Source organism: Buteo buteo, chromosome 16 (assembly GCF_964188355.1).
Source record: "Buteo buteo chromosome 16, bButBut1.hap1.1, whole genome shotgun sequence".
Taxonomy (NCBI): domain Eukaryota; kingdom Metazoa; phylum Chordata; class Aves; order Accipitriformes; family Accipitridae; genus Buteo; species Buteo buteo.
The window spans coordinates 25,166,054-25,185,070 of record NC_134186.1 but is presented as its reverse complement, the minus strand read 5'-3'; the positions used below and the strand labels follow the sequence as shown (position 1 = coordinate 25,185,070).

The 19,017-nt window shown below is 37.2% G+C and overlaps 1 protein-coding gene across 1 annotated transcript in view; it reads left to right on the top strand.

Moving 5' to 3' along the window:
* The window catches only part of LUZP2 (leucine zipper protein 2), a 282,593-nt gene that overhangs the window by 227,988 nt on the left and 35,588 nt on the right, over positions 1-19,017 (top strand). Inside the window, exons 9-10 of the mRNA XM_075047108.1 lie at positions 7,751-7,825; positions 11,899-12,063. Coding sequence (XP_074903209.1) covers positions 7,751-7,825; positions 11,899-12,063 — 240 coding nt within the window. The remainder of the gene's footprint in view (positions 1-7,750; positions 7,826-11,898; positions 12,064-19,017) is intronic.

Sequence of the window (19,017 nt, the reverse complement as noted above, 5' to 3'; positions counted from 1 at the left end):
ACTATTCTATTTTTTTAGTGGTTTCATGCAGTTTTGGAAATCGCAGATTTGCAAAATGTGAATATTGTTTCAGTACTTAGTAATTCAGGTCTATCAGTTTATTGTCAGTACATTTTTATAACACAGTTTTGAGCATGAAAAACAATTATAACTTTTTTCATGAACTGAAAAAATGAATTTTAAAGTTTCTATATGGCCCTGAGGATGTGGCCTTAAGGATATGGACTTGCATTAGACGGTAATGCAGTTTTAAATAGCCGGTTTGAGTTACCATGTGAGACAAGGCTAGTCAATAGCCAGCGTGAGACAAGGTTACTTAAATCTAGCAGCAGCAGCTCCATGTTTAACTGGTAGCGTACAGCTATTCAATCAACTTGCAGACCTGGTCCAGTTCCCATTAAAATGAGGAGAGGTTTACTATTGATAGTCAATGGAAATTGACTGGGGCTTTGACTGACATTTTCCAAGTGGTTTAATTATAATAATGATTTTGAGTGTGCCCAGTAGGGTTGAAAAATTTAAAAACCTTTGTCACGTAAAATATTGAAAAATTCCAAACTGCCCAAAGATCAGAGAAAAAAATAGGACTGAGGGAAGGGCATGTAAGAAGCTGAAAGATGAGTCATAGCTTCATCTTGTGTAAATGTGCAGCAGGAAAAAGAGGGAGTGTTTTCTATGAAAACTGTGGACCTGGATCCACGTGGGTTATATGTCAAAAGGGGGCAAGAAGTTGTACGAGTAATGCCGATGCCAGGAGTATACTTTGAGAGCAACTGTTTTGGCACAATCATTTTTCTTTAAGCTTCTGCAGTGGTAGGTGCTGTAGAAATTGCCAGGAAAAACGTCTTTTTCTGAAATATTAGAACCGAAGACATTTTATGCTGAGGATATCGGGGACAAGACATGCTGTCAGCCTCCGTGCACGGAGGGAGGGAACGGTCAGGCACAAACATGACAAACTGTGAAAACGTTGGATTTCCCTGGAACCGGAGAAGCCAGAGGAGCAGCCAAGGTGGTGTCTTGGGCACCGGGTCCTTGGAGGCACCTGGCACAGGTTGAAATCCGGAACCAGCCCTGGGGCTCCTTGATGAACCATGCTGTGGGGTGATTGCTTGGGAGATCACCTGGCTCCAAATTAGTTGTGCTTCCTAGCAGAGGCAATTCTGAATGCCTCAGCATTTGTTCCAAATGGGAGGGAAATAAAAATGATTTGGGAAGATAGTTCTGCATCACTTAGTCTCCTCCTTCCTTGAACCTGTTTTCTGGGATAATACTGAAAGCAAATTCAGAACCACCTATGGGATGACCTGCAGCATGAAGTTCTCAAAACAAACACAGTAAATGTAATCTGCGTTTGGGGAGGGTTTTTGAAATTTCTGAATTACTCATTGTTGGCTGATTTGGAGACATTTTGCAGTAATGAGTATGCTGGTGTTAATGAATACTGTATGTGTTGGGTGTTTTAGGTTTTACTTTATTCATCAGCTGAACATGAGGTAAAGTTTTTAAAATGGAGTTTTAAGACGTTATCTCTTGACAAACACTTTTAAGTGTTATTACCAGCAATACTATTCTGTTTTCTTTGTTTTGTATTTTCCTGGCTGAATTATACTTTTGACTGGAATGGTCAAATCTTAGAAAGAAACGCCCAAACCAAAAAGCTGAACCTTTGGGCAAGATGTTAACTAATCTTCTCAAGAAAAAAGGAAGTAAATGTTTCCAGCGCGCTACTGACAGCGGTGTAGACCATTCTGGTGTGCCTAACGTGAATTTTAAAATGCCTACCCCCTCAGCATTTGTTCTCGTACTGCTAAAATAAGCAATACAATGGTTTAAAGAAGACTGACTTAGAAAAGAAAGAGCAGGAGGTTGTTGTAATCATGTGGATCGGTTATCCATCGGAAACAACAACCGGTGCTAAAACCTAAGGTGCTCCGGCCTGATCCGAAGGGAGGAAAATCCCCTACGGGAGGTAAAGGGGCAGACCAGGCTCTTCTCTTTGTGCGCATCCTCTGACTGTGTTTCTGCAGAGAAACAGTTGTTTTCCTTTAGTTAGAGGCCGAGTACTTTACTAAAACCCTAGCGAGCTGCTGTTTTGCTTTCGCTGTAACAAGTTTTATGTGAAGGAAAAGCATGAGGGTTGGGGAAGGAAAAGTGAAATTTCAGCTAATAAAAAAGCACAAAGATCTTATTTCCTTTTTTTAATGTATATCCGTAACAGTCAGAAATGAAAGATAAAAGTATTGTGGCAGTAACGAGTATTAAGAAAATGTACAAGCTGTGAGACTTTGCAGAAATGATGTTTTTAACTGACTTTTCTTGTTGTAAGTGCTTGAAATATAATTCAGATACTGCTGAATGGCTGGGTTTTGCTGCAAGTCTGATTAAATGGAATAGCTGCCAAAAAGTGTAACACATTTAACACCTTGTGCTACAGTAAACAGTACAATTTAGAAGCACAAGTCCCTGTTTTTCTAAGATACAAGTAATGCTTACAGAATAAGCACGGTCGAATTGTGTTTACCAGATAATTTATTCAAGGTTCCGGTTAAGTGGTTTCCAATTTAAAAAGTTGTCCTAGTTAGAAAATATAATCAATTATAAAATAAAAAGTTGTGCATTAAGTATTTTTATCTTTTTTGTTAAACATTTATTTAAGGCTATGCGGGAAAAAGGGGAGTTCAGAATACCCAACCTATTTAACGTGTGATTAAACATCACTTAGTCAATCATGTTTTCTAATTAAGCAGAATGTGTGTTAATTCTGTCCTCGGTAAACAGCAATCCTTGGTATGAAATACAATACATCCTTAAATGTTTTGTAATAACCAAATAACATCCCAATTTATCATGTCTTGAAGTAAAGAAAACCCGGTCATGACTATGTTTATCTCTGAACGTGTGAGTAATCCTTCTAATGTGAAGCTATAACATAGCCTGTTCTGGCAAAAAAAAAAAAAAAAAAAAGAAAACCCAAACCTTTGAAATTTTGTGTAAGGAAAAGAAAGGGAATGGAGTATTTTAAGCAGCTACAAGTTTAAAAAAACAAACCAAACCAAAAAAACAACACCCCCCCCATGCCCTCCCAAAACATTAAAAAAAAAAAAACAAACACCAGCAAAAGCCATCATTATATACTCTATATTCCGCACTGACATGCTGTATAAAGTTTCTGGGAAAGAAATGCTAGAAAGCCTTTTAAAAAATAAATTTTGGCCACGCTAAGAAGCATGCAGTATTTGTAATAGCTGTACAGCTGGGCAGCCGCCTCACCCGCCTGATCGGAACCATAACCCTTAATTATTCTGGGGGTGGAATTCCTACCCTGCTATTAACACGGAATAGATCGGGGATTAAATAAAAACGAAATGTTAAGGTGGGCACCATCCTCTCTGTCCTCCCTCCGACCCAGGCAGCATGCCCAGTATTTAATTGTACCCAGTATTTAATTGTAGTAAGGCGTCCTGTTTCTGGCACTGCTCAGAAGGAAATAGGATTGTTTGGGGTTTTTTTTTTTTCAGTGAGTCATTGGGTTATTTGCTTTGTTAAATTGTACACAGAAATAGGATCACAGCCTGGTTTTGCTGACCTGTATCTTCAGGAAAAGTCTAGTAACTCACCTCAAAAGGTGAGAAGCTTTAGGTTTTGCCTGACTCCTGAGAAGAAATGGGAGGACTGGGAGGAAGAGATGTCTGTGCGTTTGGGAAGAAAGTTCAGCTCTACATTTTCAGGGTAAAATACCAACAAGAACACTTCAAGTAGCTGTATTTGGAGCTTATTTGTAAAGTACCACATTGTTATCCACAATATATAATCCACCAGTAATTTATTCATTGTATTTACGTGGGTATGTTTGTCCCAAGAAAGACCATCGAAAGGATTATTTTCTTAAACAAACAAAAGCTATAAGTTCTCCAAAGGTACACAAAAGACCACTAGTGAATGGTTTTTTCTTTTGCTGTGACTAAGGAAGTGAGAAGTGTAAAGCTTCTAGCCACTGTTTTTCAGATTATAAAGCTCCTGTCTCTCCCCCCTGTTTTGTTGTTTTTCTGTGCCTTTGAGGAATACAAACATCTCAATTACCTCCATTATATTGATATGATATTTATAAATTCTTGAACATTCAAAGTCTTCATCCCAAAGACATGTAAGCATTGCCTTCACATTTTTTATGTATATGCAGAAATTCTCTCTGGTCTCAACTACTCATTGCAAAACATTCTATGTCATTTTGGATTTCTCTTTGTCTTCCTGAAATCAGACTAGTCTTTGCTTTTTGCGTTTTGTATTTATGCCTGGAAGAATTTAAATATGGACATTTTGTCTAATATAATTCACAATGGGTAAAGGTAAGCACATTCATTTAAGTGAGTTAGAAAAGTGTACTTCACTGACAGTAATTGCGCAGCGCACTCTTTCAAAGGATGAAAAAAATTATCTCACTGTTTCCTCTGTAAGACCTGTTAAGACCTGCAAGAATGCCTAAGAGAAACTTAATATTTTTAAGTTTTTTCAGACTGTGCTCTTTAAAGGCACTTTACTCCTTATCAGAATTGGTCTTGTGTAGTCCTACTGGTATTTTGCCTTTTTTCTTTATTTGGTATCCAAGCCACATTAATTGAATTAGGGTCTCTAAAGAACTTATAAATTAAACCAGCAGTGAGACCACTGCAATATGAATTCAGCCTTGATAGACAAAAATTTTCAGACAAAAACTTGATTATTCTGCCATTTTGTGTCTAAGATATAAATAAATATCACTACTCATGAGCGAACGCTTCATCAAAACTGCATTTTTAATGCCAGGATTTTATTCTCACTTGATATCAGTTGGACTAATATCACTGACCTATTGGCTCAGTTATCTGTGAAATAAAATAAATATACATGAAAGTTACAGAAAAAGTTAGTCCATCAAAATAAGACAGTATTACCAAAATAAGAATAAGGCTCGATTAATGATACACTCAGAAAGGCTTTATTAATCCATACGAGCCTGTCCTTTGGAAGAATACCTTTTCACCGTAAACAGAAAATGTTTTCCTTGATGTGAGCAGTGTTATTAAAATATATTAAATCTTTATAATGGCAGGCATCAATTAAAGAAATTAAACACTTTTCTTCCAACTTGTTTTTTGATATGGCTGTGGTTTCATTGAGTACAACATATTATGTAGCACCAGGCATCCCCCTGCAAGGAAAGAAGCAGCAGTCACCTCTAACCACCGTTTCTTGCTTTCTGTCAACTACCCAGCTTTTCAGGTGCCTACATAATGCATGTGTTGAAGGAAACCAGACACCCTGAAATTCATAACTTTAGCTCTGGTATTCCACTGCTTAAAATTGTAACACAGATGGTGCTGAATGGAGAAGTTGCCTAGTTGTCTGGCCCGCACCGTGTGGCAATCCATCATCTTCCATGTGATTCTAATCCTTTAGCAACGCGCGCCATCCGAGATGCTATCCTGGCCTCTCATTTATCATGTAAATGTTATTTGGTATAATTTCCTTTTTAATGCCAATTCAAATTATTTAACTATATATACTGTTTTCCAAATCTTGCTTCTCATTAATTGAAAATATAGGAATTTGTATAACTACTGTAAAAATAGTTTAATAAGTAGCAATTATTAAAATGTTAATGATGTGGGAAATTACTTGGTCTAGTTCTAGTATCTAAAGAGAACTGTCTCTGCATCCGAGCCAAGCTTAATGTTCAGTCTTTCAAACACTGACTGGCACCATGTTTACTGTGAGTGATAATATGTACCATGGTTAGTAACAAATGCAAATGGCACTGAACTCTAGAAAAATTCTGATACGTTAGTAAGTTTTTTCTCCAAAAAGCCAGTGATAAGTCCAGTTACATTTTGCAAATTTCAGTGAAATGGAAGGATTCTTCCTGTATTAAATGCTCTGCTGCCAGACTGAGGAACCAAACCAGTGGTCTGATGTGTGGTGTGTGTGATAGCAACTGGTGTCGGGTGTAAGAAACGTGATGCAGTGGAAATTAGGGACTGCGTTCGCAAGAGACTTCCCTGCACCTGAGGAAGCAGTTGACTTCTGCTTTGAAGCAAGATTCCTTCAAGATTGGTTTTGACTCATGAAACTGTTGACTGCTCTGATGAATCCACAGATAAATGCCTAATCCTGTTTTAAAATGCGACTAAGTAGTTCTTTACGTGGGCAGGGAACTGAAAATCCCAGGCTTTTGTTGTTTTACCAGCCAGTACAGCCTATGCCTAACGCTAATAAACGTCACTTGAGGTATCTGCTGAGATCTACAGGCTTGCCTAAGCTAATACGTATCAGCTCTGATATGTGCTGGAAGTACGGTCATTGCCCTGACCCAGAGACCAAGTGAACCTTGTTTTGTAGGGTTTATGCTAAACAGCATTTATGTTGTGTGGCTATACATTAGGCTATGCTACAGTCGGCAGAGTGCACGTGATCTTGAAAAGTCTGGCAAGAAAATAGTATCTGGCTGGGGATGAACTTCCGAAACCTGGTGAACATGGGGTGGTGCTGAGGGAAAGGGTGCTTGCAAATACTTGGTCAAAATTAAAATGTGTTGCTCTTTAGCTAAGAAATGATAAGTTTATCCAATTATTCTTGATGCACAAAATGTGCATTACCTAATCAGAATTTCAGAGAGAAAAGAAAACTGATTAGTCCAGTGTCTTTCTCTATGGTTCCCCTCGTAAACGGTGAAATCAACTAGTGACCTGGTTTTGCAAATTCCACAGTAAAAAAACCCGTACCTTATCCCTTTTGGTTGCATTGTAATGTGCTATTAATGACAGGGCTGAGAAGTGGAGGAATGTGGGAGCTCCAGCACCTCCAATGGAAGGTTCTTGCAGAGGATGTATTTCCCTGAAGAGAGCAGTCTGTCTGTGCACGTCTGGCTCCTAGGGAAGGGGAGAGAAAATCATTGCCTGCCTTTACTGAGTATTTAAAAGCATCTTCTGAACCCCTGCACTCAATACACTGCATATACATTGTAAAACGCCAGATGTCCTCCTGAAGCGCGATGCAGGAAAATAACGCGACGTCATATAAAAAGCCAACAGCCTTTTCTCACAGGGTGCAGGCTGCTTGCCTGACCCTGACTTCAAACACAAATCTCCCCAAATGCTTTCTCACTATGTAGTTGCATAGCTAGCTGTTTTGTCAGTTTTCCTTTCACATTTCCAGGGAAGGAGATAGAGAAACAAATCTGGACTTAACCCCTTGTATACCCGAAGATAGTAGCATTTCATAAGGTGTCTACACGCATGAATGTTTGGGTGTTTTCTAATTTCTCTGTTTATGCCAAGTCACATTAATGTTAGCATCCTAACGTTTAAAACTACAAAATAGTGTTTCAAATTACAAACAGAAGTCAAATAAATGAACAAAATAGTAAAAACTGTTTAAATATTTTGAATTTTTCAGAAGGATATTATGGCATAATTCTAAATACTTTATAGTATAGAGTTACTTTTGCTACTGATGTTGAAATTAGAGTAAACTTGCATTCACATAAATGGACCACATCTGAGCCCAGTTCCCACATAAAAATACACTTTTTCTTAGGAAAAAAAAACCACCATCCCTTGAGGCCTGGTCTTTTTGCAAGCAATTCTGACCTAATTCGTATATATTACTTGTAAAATATATATCCTGTCCTCTCTCATAGGCACTGCATGAAACATTATGGGGAAAAAATGCATTGTAGATTGCATCACTTTTTTCTTCTTTATTTCCACAGGCACAACAGCTAACAGATCTGGAGCAAAAACTAGCAGTTGCAAAAGATGAATTGGAAAAGGCAGCCCTTGACAAAGTAAGAAGTGTAACGTAATGTGAGCGTGTTTATCTCTATCAGCTGTGAATGTTTCAGTGTAATTTGACAAAAACAAATTAAAGTCTTGCAATGATTTAGATGCATACTTAATTGCATGTACCTGGGAGTAATGCTGCTGAAATCAGTGGAACTAATTATGATGCATGAAGTTAAGTACAGCTGCAAAGTTATTTAAAAGGAGGCCAATCAAATTAGAAAGAAACATCTCAAAAACCCACAGAAAGCCAAATGCTACAAATCTTTATGTGCAAAAGTACACTAACGAGAGTGTGCCTGTAACCGATATGATTTTTATCTGAGGCTTAGTCATAGTTCCAAGGAGGATGCAGTATAGAAAGGGGTCAGTCTCTTGTTAGAGTGGGACTGATGTGACGGAGCTAACTCTTCTGTGGGCAGAGGAGCCCACTCCTGTCTGGGATGGTGTGGGGAATCCCAGGAAGGGGACAAAGCAGGACACGTTCATGCCCGTCAGCTGTGCAACAGGGGAACTTTCTTCTAGATTTAGGGTAGCTGGGAAGAAAATACCATGTAATAGGGAAACAGTTTATCAGAAAGGAAAAAACTTCGATATGCTATCAAAGACTACTTTTGGGGGTTGGTTTTCTAATATTTTCAGGTTCCATTAGACATTAAAAAAAAGTATTCCTCTTGCACTAAAAGCATTTTTCTTTATCTTCAATATTTCAATCACTGAAATCATCCTCTTGAGTGAGGATTTGCATCCAGCATTGCAAAATGTCATCTGCGTAAGCAATGCTCGCAGTAGCATTATTCAAACTTCTGTGTGCGTCTGGTGATACATCATGTGTTTCTTGTTACTACTGAACAGAACTCCTCCACATATTAATTTAAAAATTAAGCATGTTCCTTCTTTGCTCGTACAACACTCACGGACATGGTCTCTCACTAGTGCCAGTATAATGTCTGTGGCAATGGCAAGAGAGCAATGCTTACTGTAAATATCTTCTCAATGCAGTTATTCATTATAATGCAGACAGTTGTGAAGGAGAAAGCAAAGAACATTTGACATCAGGAACTTTTAATGAGAATGCTATTAAGGGATTCTGTTTGCAAATTAAAAGGGGATTTGCAGCACACGCAACTGACTTGTCTGACCCTCTGTTTCTTTCCTATTAAATGTTATAGAATTTTAATTTAGGGTTTAGTTGTGGTTCCATAGGCTTAAGCAGAAGCCCAGTGTCATCTTCTTGCAAATCATCATTCAGAGAGTCTTTGGATGGTGTCATTGCTTACATTCTGTGAAAGTGCAGTGGAAATGGCAAGCAGGAGTAAAAAAAGCAGTGCAAATGAAGGAAGAAAGCAAAGTTCATGCCAGTGAGAATTGCGAGACAGTTTTAGGAGACTAGAAATACTTGTATTTGACTAGTTCTAACTTGCAGAGTAATAAGACTAAGTTGTAGGTACCTTTCTTTCCTCGTTAAGAACTTTTTTTGCATGAACTATGAACTGAAAAGAGTTAAAGACAGCCAAGGTCCATCCATGTCTTCGGCGAAGACTTTGGCCTTAACTGTTTTGGCAACGTTAGCACACATAGTTTCAGCTAAAGGAATGGAAGCAATGTGTAAAGCAATGTGCCTTTTTGGAATGAGCTGTATTTAAAATGAATAATTGATTGATCAAATCTCAAACTGTACCTATAAATAGGCATTAATTTGTATTTTTCTTTTGGGAGGGTATCAGACATTTCCATTAAATACTAGTTTGTGCTGTCAGTGGTCTTAGTGTCTCTCATTAAGTCTACCTACACTACACCACTTTTCTAGTTCCCGTGATGGACCCTTGGAAGACTGACAAATTTTGCATTAGCACAGCCCAAATTATTCTGTATTGAATCCAACCACACAACAAGAGTATAGACAGATCTGGGAAATCTGAAGACATGGATCATATGTTGGCAGTATTTTGACCAGCAAGCAGCTTGCTTTGATCCCAATCACATCTCTGCAGGGTTATCAAGAGCTTTGTCAGACGACATTCCTGGTTCCAATAGTGTTTCCTTAAGTGGTAGTCTCATGCTACCCATTTATACGACTCCTATCAGCAAAGTCAAAATTGAATTTTGCTACCCACAGGATGAAAACAAAATAACCTATTCTGCTTTTACCTTTGGAATGGCAAAATGGCTGGCCGTAGCCAAGGCAGAACAGGGACTGGGCGGCAGGGGTGGGAGATGAGAGGATGAGAAATGATCTGGAGGGTTTTCTGGACAGGGGGAGTGTGGCTTCAGATCAGTGTGATGTGCAGGGAGCACTAGGGTCATATAGTGCTATAATGGCTGAGTCCATATCTTCAGGCAAAATTAGACAGTCTGCTACCTCCGCCAGGTTGGTGTCTGAGCTTATTCTGATGATGTCAAATGGTGATTTATGTTCTCTGTGCAGTCACTTCTTGAAAAGATGGGGAAAAGACATATTACATGAAAAGAAGTATGCTAAGATCTTCTGTTGCCAATTAGAAATTAAAAGATCTCTGAGTCAGATGGATAAAGTAATCCTTTCCCTTTTACACTGCCATTAGGTTAGAGACATATCAGTCTGACTCCAGGTTCATACACTTTAATAAGTAATTCATACAAAGTGCTGTCCTCTCTGATGATAATCTAGCATTGCTCCTCACTGCACACTACTTAAGGGACAGACATTCAATTTTGTCTGTTTGCAAACAAACCAAACTCTAGTCCATCTCCTATTTCTTTGATTTTCCTTATTGTGTTGTGCATTAATAGTCTTTTTATGGTTGTCTTTGATCCTACTATTGAAATGTACCCTATTAACTGGCTTTGCTTGTTAATTTTTAAAGAAACACTCTGATTTTTACAGTTATGAGATGTATACCCTGGTTCCAGTTCAGGTGAATTTTACCTGATGTAAAACATGGAATATTTGTCAGGTTCTAAAAAATACTTGTTTTTCGAATAAACTGAGACAAGGTGGTATATGCTGCATGCCATTGCTTAGGATTTGTATAACTGTGAAATATTTTCATATTGTATATGTAATATTTCACATATGTAGTATGTAGTGTGTAATGTTACCTATAATATATTTTCCATCAACTTTTGCCATGGTATACCTTGATTTAGGTATCTTCAAAAAAAATCTTCGAAGGTTGAAATGTGCTGATGTAGCTTGTATTTATAGGCATATTCTTAATATAAAGAATAAGAGCAAGATTATTTTTTTTAAAGGCCAAATGCTGCCTAACTCCCCCTGGAATGAGTATAAGGCAGTTACCTCAATATCTAACATCTGACTCTAAGTGTTTTGCTGGGATGGAGCAAAGATTTTAAAATGAGATTTCCTCAGTGCCGTGCTTACCTCACTGTTTGTACTGTCCCAGTTTATTTCAATGACAGACTGCTATTCTCATTAATACATCTATCTCTATTTCTATGAGTAAAATAGCAGTGTTGTAGCATGAGCTGCAAGCACTTCGCCACTTAAAAGTTTTAGTTTGGCTTGATGGACAGTAATGGATCTGGACAATCATATTCTTAACAGGTGAAAAGGCCTATGGTTTATTTACTGGACACTGCAACAGCTTAATATGTTCCTGAGGGAAGTCGTCTTTGTTGGGTTAAAATCAATCTTTATAACTTGTGGAAAAATACCAATTATCCCGAACATTATAAACAAAATTCCATGCAAAGTCTGCGTCTTTGCAATACTTGTGAACGTTTACTTCTCTGTAACTGTTGCCTGTAAAAGTCTGGACACTTTATGGTATTTGGTAGATTGTATTTTTGTTTCTTTTCAGATGAAATAATATTTAATAATTATTGGCAATAATCAGTGTGGATAAAACTGTACGGAGGGGAGGGAAGAGTGCAATGACTTTCTAGGCAGTTTGATGTGTAATGCACAGTAACCTAATCCTATAAAAAAACTGCTTTAAACAGCCTTCATTTCTTCTGTTAATAAGAAAAAGCAGCAGCTGTTCATAAATGTTTGGTTTAATGCGGAGAGCGAAAGCAAGCAATTCTGTTCATAATAACACATCTCAGAGAACTGATGATTTCTTATTTTCCCCAGGAGTCACAGCTGAAAGCTCTGAAGGAGACTGTGCAGCTTTGCCTGTCTTCCGTTCTGCACAATCAGCCTCCCGCTATGAATCTAATACCTTCAAAACCAGCTGAGAAGCTGACATCCCTAGTTACAAAGGGCTCAAAAGTTCCATTTCAAGTGACAAGCACCAAGGTACAGTTTCTCTCTCGGGGTTTTTTTTTTCAAACATCTTTGAAAGTTTGTCCTGTAAGAGCATCAAACTGGAACTAAGGAGGATTTTAAATTCATTGAAAGACTAGGATGAATTTTGGGGATAATTCTAAGCCTGTTTCTGATGTCAATAAACTTTTTTTAAAGTTAGGAAGCAGTTACTTTTATTGCTGAGGAACAAAATTCTGTCTATCACTTGCTAAATGAACCATGTCTGCATAACAAATCTACAAGGAAGATGGATTTGCATCTGAAATAAGTGAGGATGCTAATTCATAGGATTATTTACCTGTCGGGCACCGATAGCGAGTTTGTGGTAATATGGCACTAAACAGTAAGACAGTTTTTGCTTGTTGTGATTTTTTTTAGTGAAAAAGACTGATATAAAAACCTAAAATAGTCTGGGGGATACAAATCAAATTTGCCAAAAGGGATCTATGAATTGATAATAGGCCACAAGGAATTTTCTAATCATGCAAGATGGGAAGAGCAGTTTAGGAGAAAGGACGAGAAAAAAAAATTGATGAAAAGTGTTTTGATTCAATAGATTCAAGCATTTTAATACACTCAAGATTTACTGTGATTAACAACTGTCCTGATAATTTTCATCTCCAGGGTTGCAATTTGCTCATGTATTCAACTGGTTCAATAGACCTAGAAGAAATCTGTGATTTCATTTAAAAAGGAAGTTTTACAGAAGAATGATTAAAGGACACTTTAATGTCCTCCTCAAATTCCAAAACTTTTTCCTGAAATATAAATAGGAATTGCTAACTCATAGCCCATTTGTAATTTTTATACAGCAGCTGTTGATATTCACTATTAGTACAGAGGCTGAAGCCAAAAACTAGTAATCTTTCTGTATGTAATTAGAATCGAAATGTAATTTCAGAAAGCAGAATATAATTATAAAACTGAATCTCACATTGCTACTTTTACAGTAATGATTGTCGGTTCCTTAATAACTGTTTTATAGGAAGAAACCTTCATTCCCCCAAATTGCTACCTCTGGAAACAAAGCACTGTATTCATTAATAGCAGCACATGGGGATATTAGTGCTCGTTTGGATTAAGATCACTGGTTCTATGTTCTGCAGGAGAGTGGACTCTTCTTTTGTAGGTCATGCAGACTGAGCTTCGCTCTGGGATCTCAGGAGCACATTTTTCCTGATTAATGTGGCTGTAGAATTCTCTATCTGGTTCTAATCGTCCATCTAATCAGGTTGGAAGTGTTTGTGCCTCTGCCGTGAAAGCACAGGTGTACTGAAGGATACGGACCGAGAAGCCACTATGCCCGTGTCCAGGATTGGTGTAGGGTCAAAGCCTTTGAAGCATTTGAGGTCTCCTTGGTTTTAGGGGTATTAGTGTTGTGCAGCAAAGAAAAGGGGAATACAGAGCAGAGGTTAGAATTAGATGTTTGATATTTGACTGAAACACAGAACACTCTTCCTTCCTTTTTCTGCGATCGTATAGATTTTGTGTTTAATGTTCCCGTTTGTAAAATGGATCAGTATTTCCATGCTCCAACCTTTTGAGAACCAGCGTTATGTCCTGTGTATCCAAAAGTGCTTGAATAAGTTAGGCTGCCTCTTTAATAGACATCGGACACATTTCTCTGTACTTGGCACATGCCATGAAAATGTCTGAGAAAATAATGGTCTGCAATCCTCTTCTTCCACACGTTGACACCTCATTATTATAAATCTGTGCATTATCTGCGATTATAAAACCACTGAAATCTGCTACTGTGAAATAGGTTGTCAAAGAATCATAGTCAGTCCATAATTATACCCTCTGCACTTGAAGCTGTATTATAGAAGGCTTTTTTTATGATGACATCCATTCTTATGTATCTTTTCCTCAGCTTTTTCTTCCTCTTAAAAACCAACTAACTCTAACTACAGATGTACAGCTTCCTTTTTTATTACATTTGGATAAACATTTTGATATAGCAGGTTAGTATTTTTAGGTGAATATAAATGTAATTACTTAAATATGTTTTCGTATGTAAAAATGGGAACTTCAGATGAGCAGCACTTATGCATCTTGTCATGTCTGATAAGCAGCAGTTTCACCTTTAGGAAAGAAATCATGATGTGTTTGCTAAATATCTTATTTCAAAGATAAATATCTTATTTCAAAGATTCTCATCCAGCCTAAAAATTGTTTTCTATAAATGTCAAACTTATTTTAAATCCATTGAAGGGTACATCATACAGTGTGTGACACCTGTATCACTTGGGGAAAATCATCCCTGGGATTGGGGTGCTTCCTGCTTAAAAAAAAAAAAAAAAAGGTGCCAATAAGCAGGTTGTATATTTGTATTCACAGTTGGTAACCATAATACCTCAGTGCTTGTTAGCGATGATATTTAACACAAGAACATGGTGTAGAAAGGATAATTAGGAAAGCAAATCACCAAATTTCTTGGGAAGGTTAATTTTAAAAATGGATTTCCTAGTGAGGTATTTTGGTCTTTCTAGAGAATGTGATATAAAGAAGCATAAATCAAGTTTAAAAAATCAGTGCAAATCAGTGCATAGAAGTGCCTGAATCAGTGCAAAAATTTATTGTTCTGGATAGCTTAGTAATTTGGAAGAGTGGGTAGTAATGGGAAATTCTTACATTTAAATCATAGAAAAAGTTCCCTTAAAGCAACCAAAAGCAGTATCAGTCTGAGGTGAGTTTTGTGACATGTCTTAAATGGGCAAGAATGCAACATACAGAATTTACCATTTGAATTGGCCCTAACGTTTCAGACCAAAAGCATTTACCTGTCAAGTACCTCTCATAACATCGATACTGGTGCTAGTTTAGTGGGCATGATGGTGTTGGGTTGACGGTTGGACTCAATGATCTTAAAGGTCTTTTCTGACCTAAACAATTCTACGATTCTATGAAAGCATTGACAATTACAAATGGATTTAGGGCTCTGTGCATATAAGTTCAATGACACTAACAACTAAAACCAAGCGTAACCACAAGGCTGGTCGTTAATCCTGAACTATGAGGTCTTTAACTTTCTGGATTGTTGACAATTATTTTTATTACATAGTTTCTTTTGCATTATAGTGCCACAGCAGTAACCATTCTGTGTTCTACCAGTGGAAAATGCTTCCAAACTAGTTGAGGGTTGTCATATCTGGCTTTTGTTGTACCAATTTCCTTGCCTCATTCCCATTGCAGAGGTGATGATGAAAGAAAAAAACGAAGAGAAAGGAGGAGGACTGAAACTCCGCTCTCTTTTTTAATCTCCAGATGAGTGCCTAAGGACATGGGTGCTTAAAGACTATTGTTAATGGACAGAAACTGCAACATTTCCTAGGTTACCTTCTGTGGGAAATGTGGGTTGGTATAATCCGTGGGTCAGAGCACTGGTACTGACTTCCTATTGCGGCATCTCCTGCACTTACTGTATCTCGGCATAACAAAAAACTCCGTGAATTTATATGGAGTTAGTAGATGAAATGCATTCTTACTCCATTTGTTTTAATTCCTCTTTCTGAAAAGGTTAACATTATACCTTATAAAAATTGTAGTAATAGTTATCTTTCAAATATCTTTGGCTGGGCAGTGTAAAGATACCTGTGCTCCAAATGCAACAAAATGAGCTTTAGTAACACTCTGGAAAATTAATGGCAAACCAAAATCAGAAGTGAAACAGAAGAAGAGCCTATTTCCAGTAGCGAGGTTGAATACACAAATCATGGGGAATACAGTGACACAGAGAACAGCATAATAGTGACTAGTTTGCTCTATAGCGTTTTTGCCTAATGCAAGCCCATTGTTTCATGTATTCCCCAAATGAATTCCTTCATTATAAATGCCCTGTGGTTTTTGTATATTTTGTCAATGCACCATTTTAAGAGTGGAAATATGCATGAATTTCAAACGGTGAAGGAAAAGACCCCCTCCCATATTGTTCATTAGGTAGGTGGAAAGACCACCTGTGAATGACACTTCAGCGTCCTAGTCTTGGAGGACACACAGGCCGAATAAGAATGAGAACTATCCTTCTGTAGAAATGCATAGTACAGACTGAAAGGGGAACTACCACTCCATTTTTAAAAGATTTTAAAGATCTCACAAGAAAATGCATCACTTCTGTGGTGAAAACGGCTGCAAGGAGCTATTGCCTCTGCCTCGCATATATTGTGAATATTGTGGACTCCAGCATGCATTGATCGGTGTAAAAATTCAGAACAGTTAAAATACTGTGGGTCATCCTCCTTTTATCTGGAAACAAGTACTTCATTCATCCTCCATCAAAGTAAGCTTGGGGAACTTTGTACCTTTATTAAGCCTAAGAAAGTGTTCTTGGCGGAGCAGGAACAAGGAGAGCTTGTCAGACTGTTCAAAGAAGGTACAAGCCTGGAAAGTTGGTCAAGAACAAGGTAGACTCTGAAAACCATTTGGAAATGGCCATGTAGGAAATGAAGAGGGTGAGTTTTTCTGTGTTGGTACAGAAATAATATATTTAGGTTAAATTTAAGCTCACAGTTATTCTGAGCGCGTAGATACTGAGCGTCTGCTACAGACACAGAGCAAGGCTGCTGAAAACCTAAGATGATCGTAGTATCAAGAGTCTTAGCTTCTTCACTAATTTAATCAGGGGGTTTGACTTTTTTTAAAAACCTATTTATAAAGGATCTATGGTTTATTTAGGAACCCAGACTATTTCTTAGGCCTTATCCATTTCATTCTACAAATGTAGAAATGATTGATATAAATATATATAAAATAATAACACAATAGTTAATTATTTGTATGAAATATTAGTTATACTGTTGTCATATTACTGATAATACTGTAGGATATTATAATTATATAATTGACTAGAAATTTGAAAAAAGAAATATAGTTACATATGTACATTTCTTCACAATATACAAATAAATTTTGAAGGAAAGAAGAAATGTCTGGAATGTGTAGGCTGGACCCAATCCATGTTTATGAAGACTGAACAAAGGGGTTTTTTTAATTATCTTTTAAGAGTGTTTTTGTAGATCCCAGAAAACTAACAGAATAGCTTCAGATTAATGAAAAATTAACCAGCTGAATGTAGCACTGTATCGTCTTGTCTCCCTCCCTTTGTGGTCAAGAAAGAAACCTAAATCAGAACAAATTACTTAAGGAAATAATTTCTTTTTTCTAAAATCAGAGCTATTACCGTTCATATAATTTATCGTAATATTCTAGGATAAATGAAGGTTCTGACCCTTTGAATAAAGCAATTGCAAATTCTTTGCTCAGGAACCTATGAAACAACACAAATATAATTATGGACTTATTTTTGTCCTTACAGGAAAGATTAAGACACTGAAAGCTTTTCTAATGTGTCTGATTATTTTTACTCAGGGTGACCTCCGTATAACATGCTGAAAACATAACTTGGAAGTTATTTCTCTTTAGGCATTGCGTTTCAAACTGACATTACGGCATTATGTCAGGAAGCACCCCAAGTCTTGTGTGTAATAACTGCATCCCAGAGGCAGAAAGATGAGCAAATGGGCTTCTGAAAAAGAGATGATAGCCTGAATTTTAAAAGATATTAGTGAAATGAATTGGATATCTGAAATTCATTGTGTATATCCTTTCTGGTAACATAGTCTCTGTTTTATGGCTTTGGAAAAACAAAGCTTTAAAAAGTAAAATATTTTATGACTGTTCTTCTCCAATTTTCCATTGATTTTTGCTGTGTACTTCCTCACTGTTGCCTGAATCATTCTCTGCATCTATCTGGTGTTTCAGACCATGAGGGCAAAGAAAGGCTCTAGCGGTCAGGTTTTTTCCTCTATTTCCTTGCTTGCTTTCATCCGCCTTTGTTCTTTGTTCCTAAATAGTCCTCATCATTTCTCCTAACTTACTACTTTTCAGCATTATTCTCTCATTCTGTCTAGCTAAGTATTCTCTTCTGCCATCTATTCCTTCCTTAACTTTAAGAATAATAAACCTCATTACGCTATTTCTTTTCCTATAAAATGAGCATTCAGATCACAGAGAGCCCAGTGTTGTCTGAGGCAGCTTTTTTAAAGGGTCTGTTTCAAAAAGATCACAAAATACGAGGTTAGACCTGAAACAATGACAGGTTTTAAACAAAAATTAAGCCTGCTTTATTGGCTGCTATGGTAAATGAATATTCTATGTAATTGTGAAAAACACATAGAGCAAAACTTTTCATTTAATTGAGCTCTAGGATAGTACAAACCAATGCAGATATGGCATGGAATGCTCAGATTTATTTGGAAATTAAATGTTTGCTCGCAATTGAGGGCAGAAAAAAAAAAAAAAAAGGTGTGTATCTTCATAACTTTATCAGAGGAAACAGAGGTTGAACCTGAGGGCACAAAATATAGTATCTGTGGTCAGCTATTAGTAAACAGCAAGAGCACTGAGGGCAGTCAATAGATTTGTGCTCCATTAAAGCCTTAGGAAGTCGGCCTCTGTGGTACCTCAGTGCTTTTCTAGTTTTGTGGCCTCAAACTTTGCTTCTGCCAGAGTTAATGAGATATCACTGACACCTGCAGTTTCAGTGACCTGTAGATCATTGCATTCAGCATGGGGATTGGAAAACTGTAATTAAAAAAAAGAAAAAGGCAATTACTAAATGCAGAGTCAGCCACATTTTGTAATGCGCAGTAATGACATACGATCATATAACCCTTTCCTAACATATAAACATTATGAGAATAAAATAGCATTGAAAAATGACACTAGCCATTGTTTTAGAATTTAATTTCAAAGAGAGTAAGGAATATCTGTCTCCTTCTAGGGTACTTACCGTAGAAATCTCGGGTACTATGAGTATCCGTAAGGCTAATGTAGTAAGAAATTTGTTTTTAAAAAGATAAAAGGTAATTTAATAGCAGAAGCGTGACTAGCATGACCTATTTCTTCATGTAAGTCTCTCCTGTTCTGCTTTTTATAGGTCTCTCT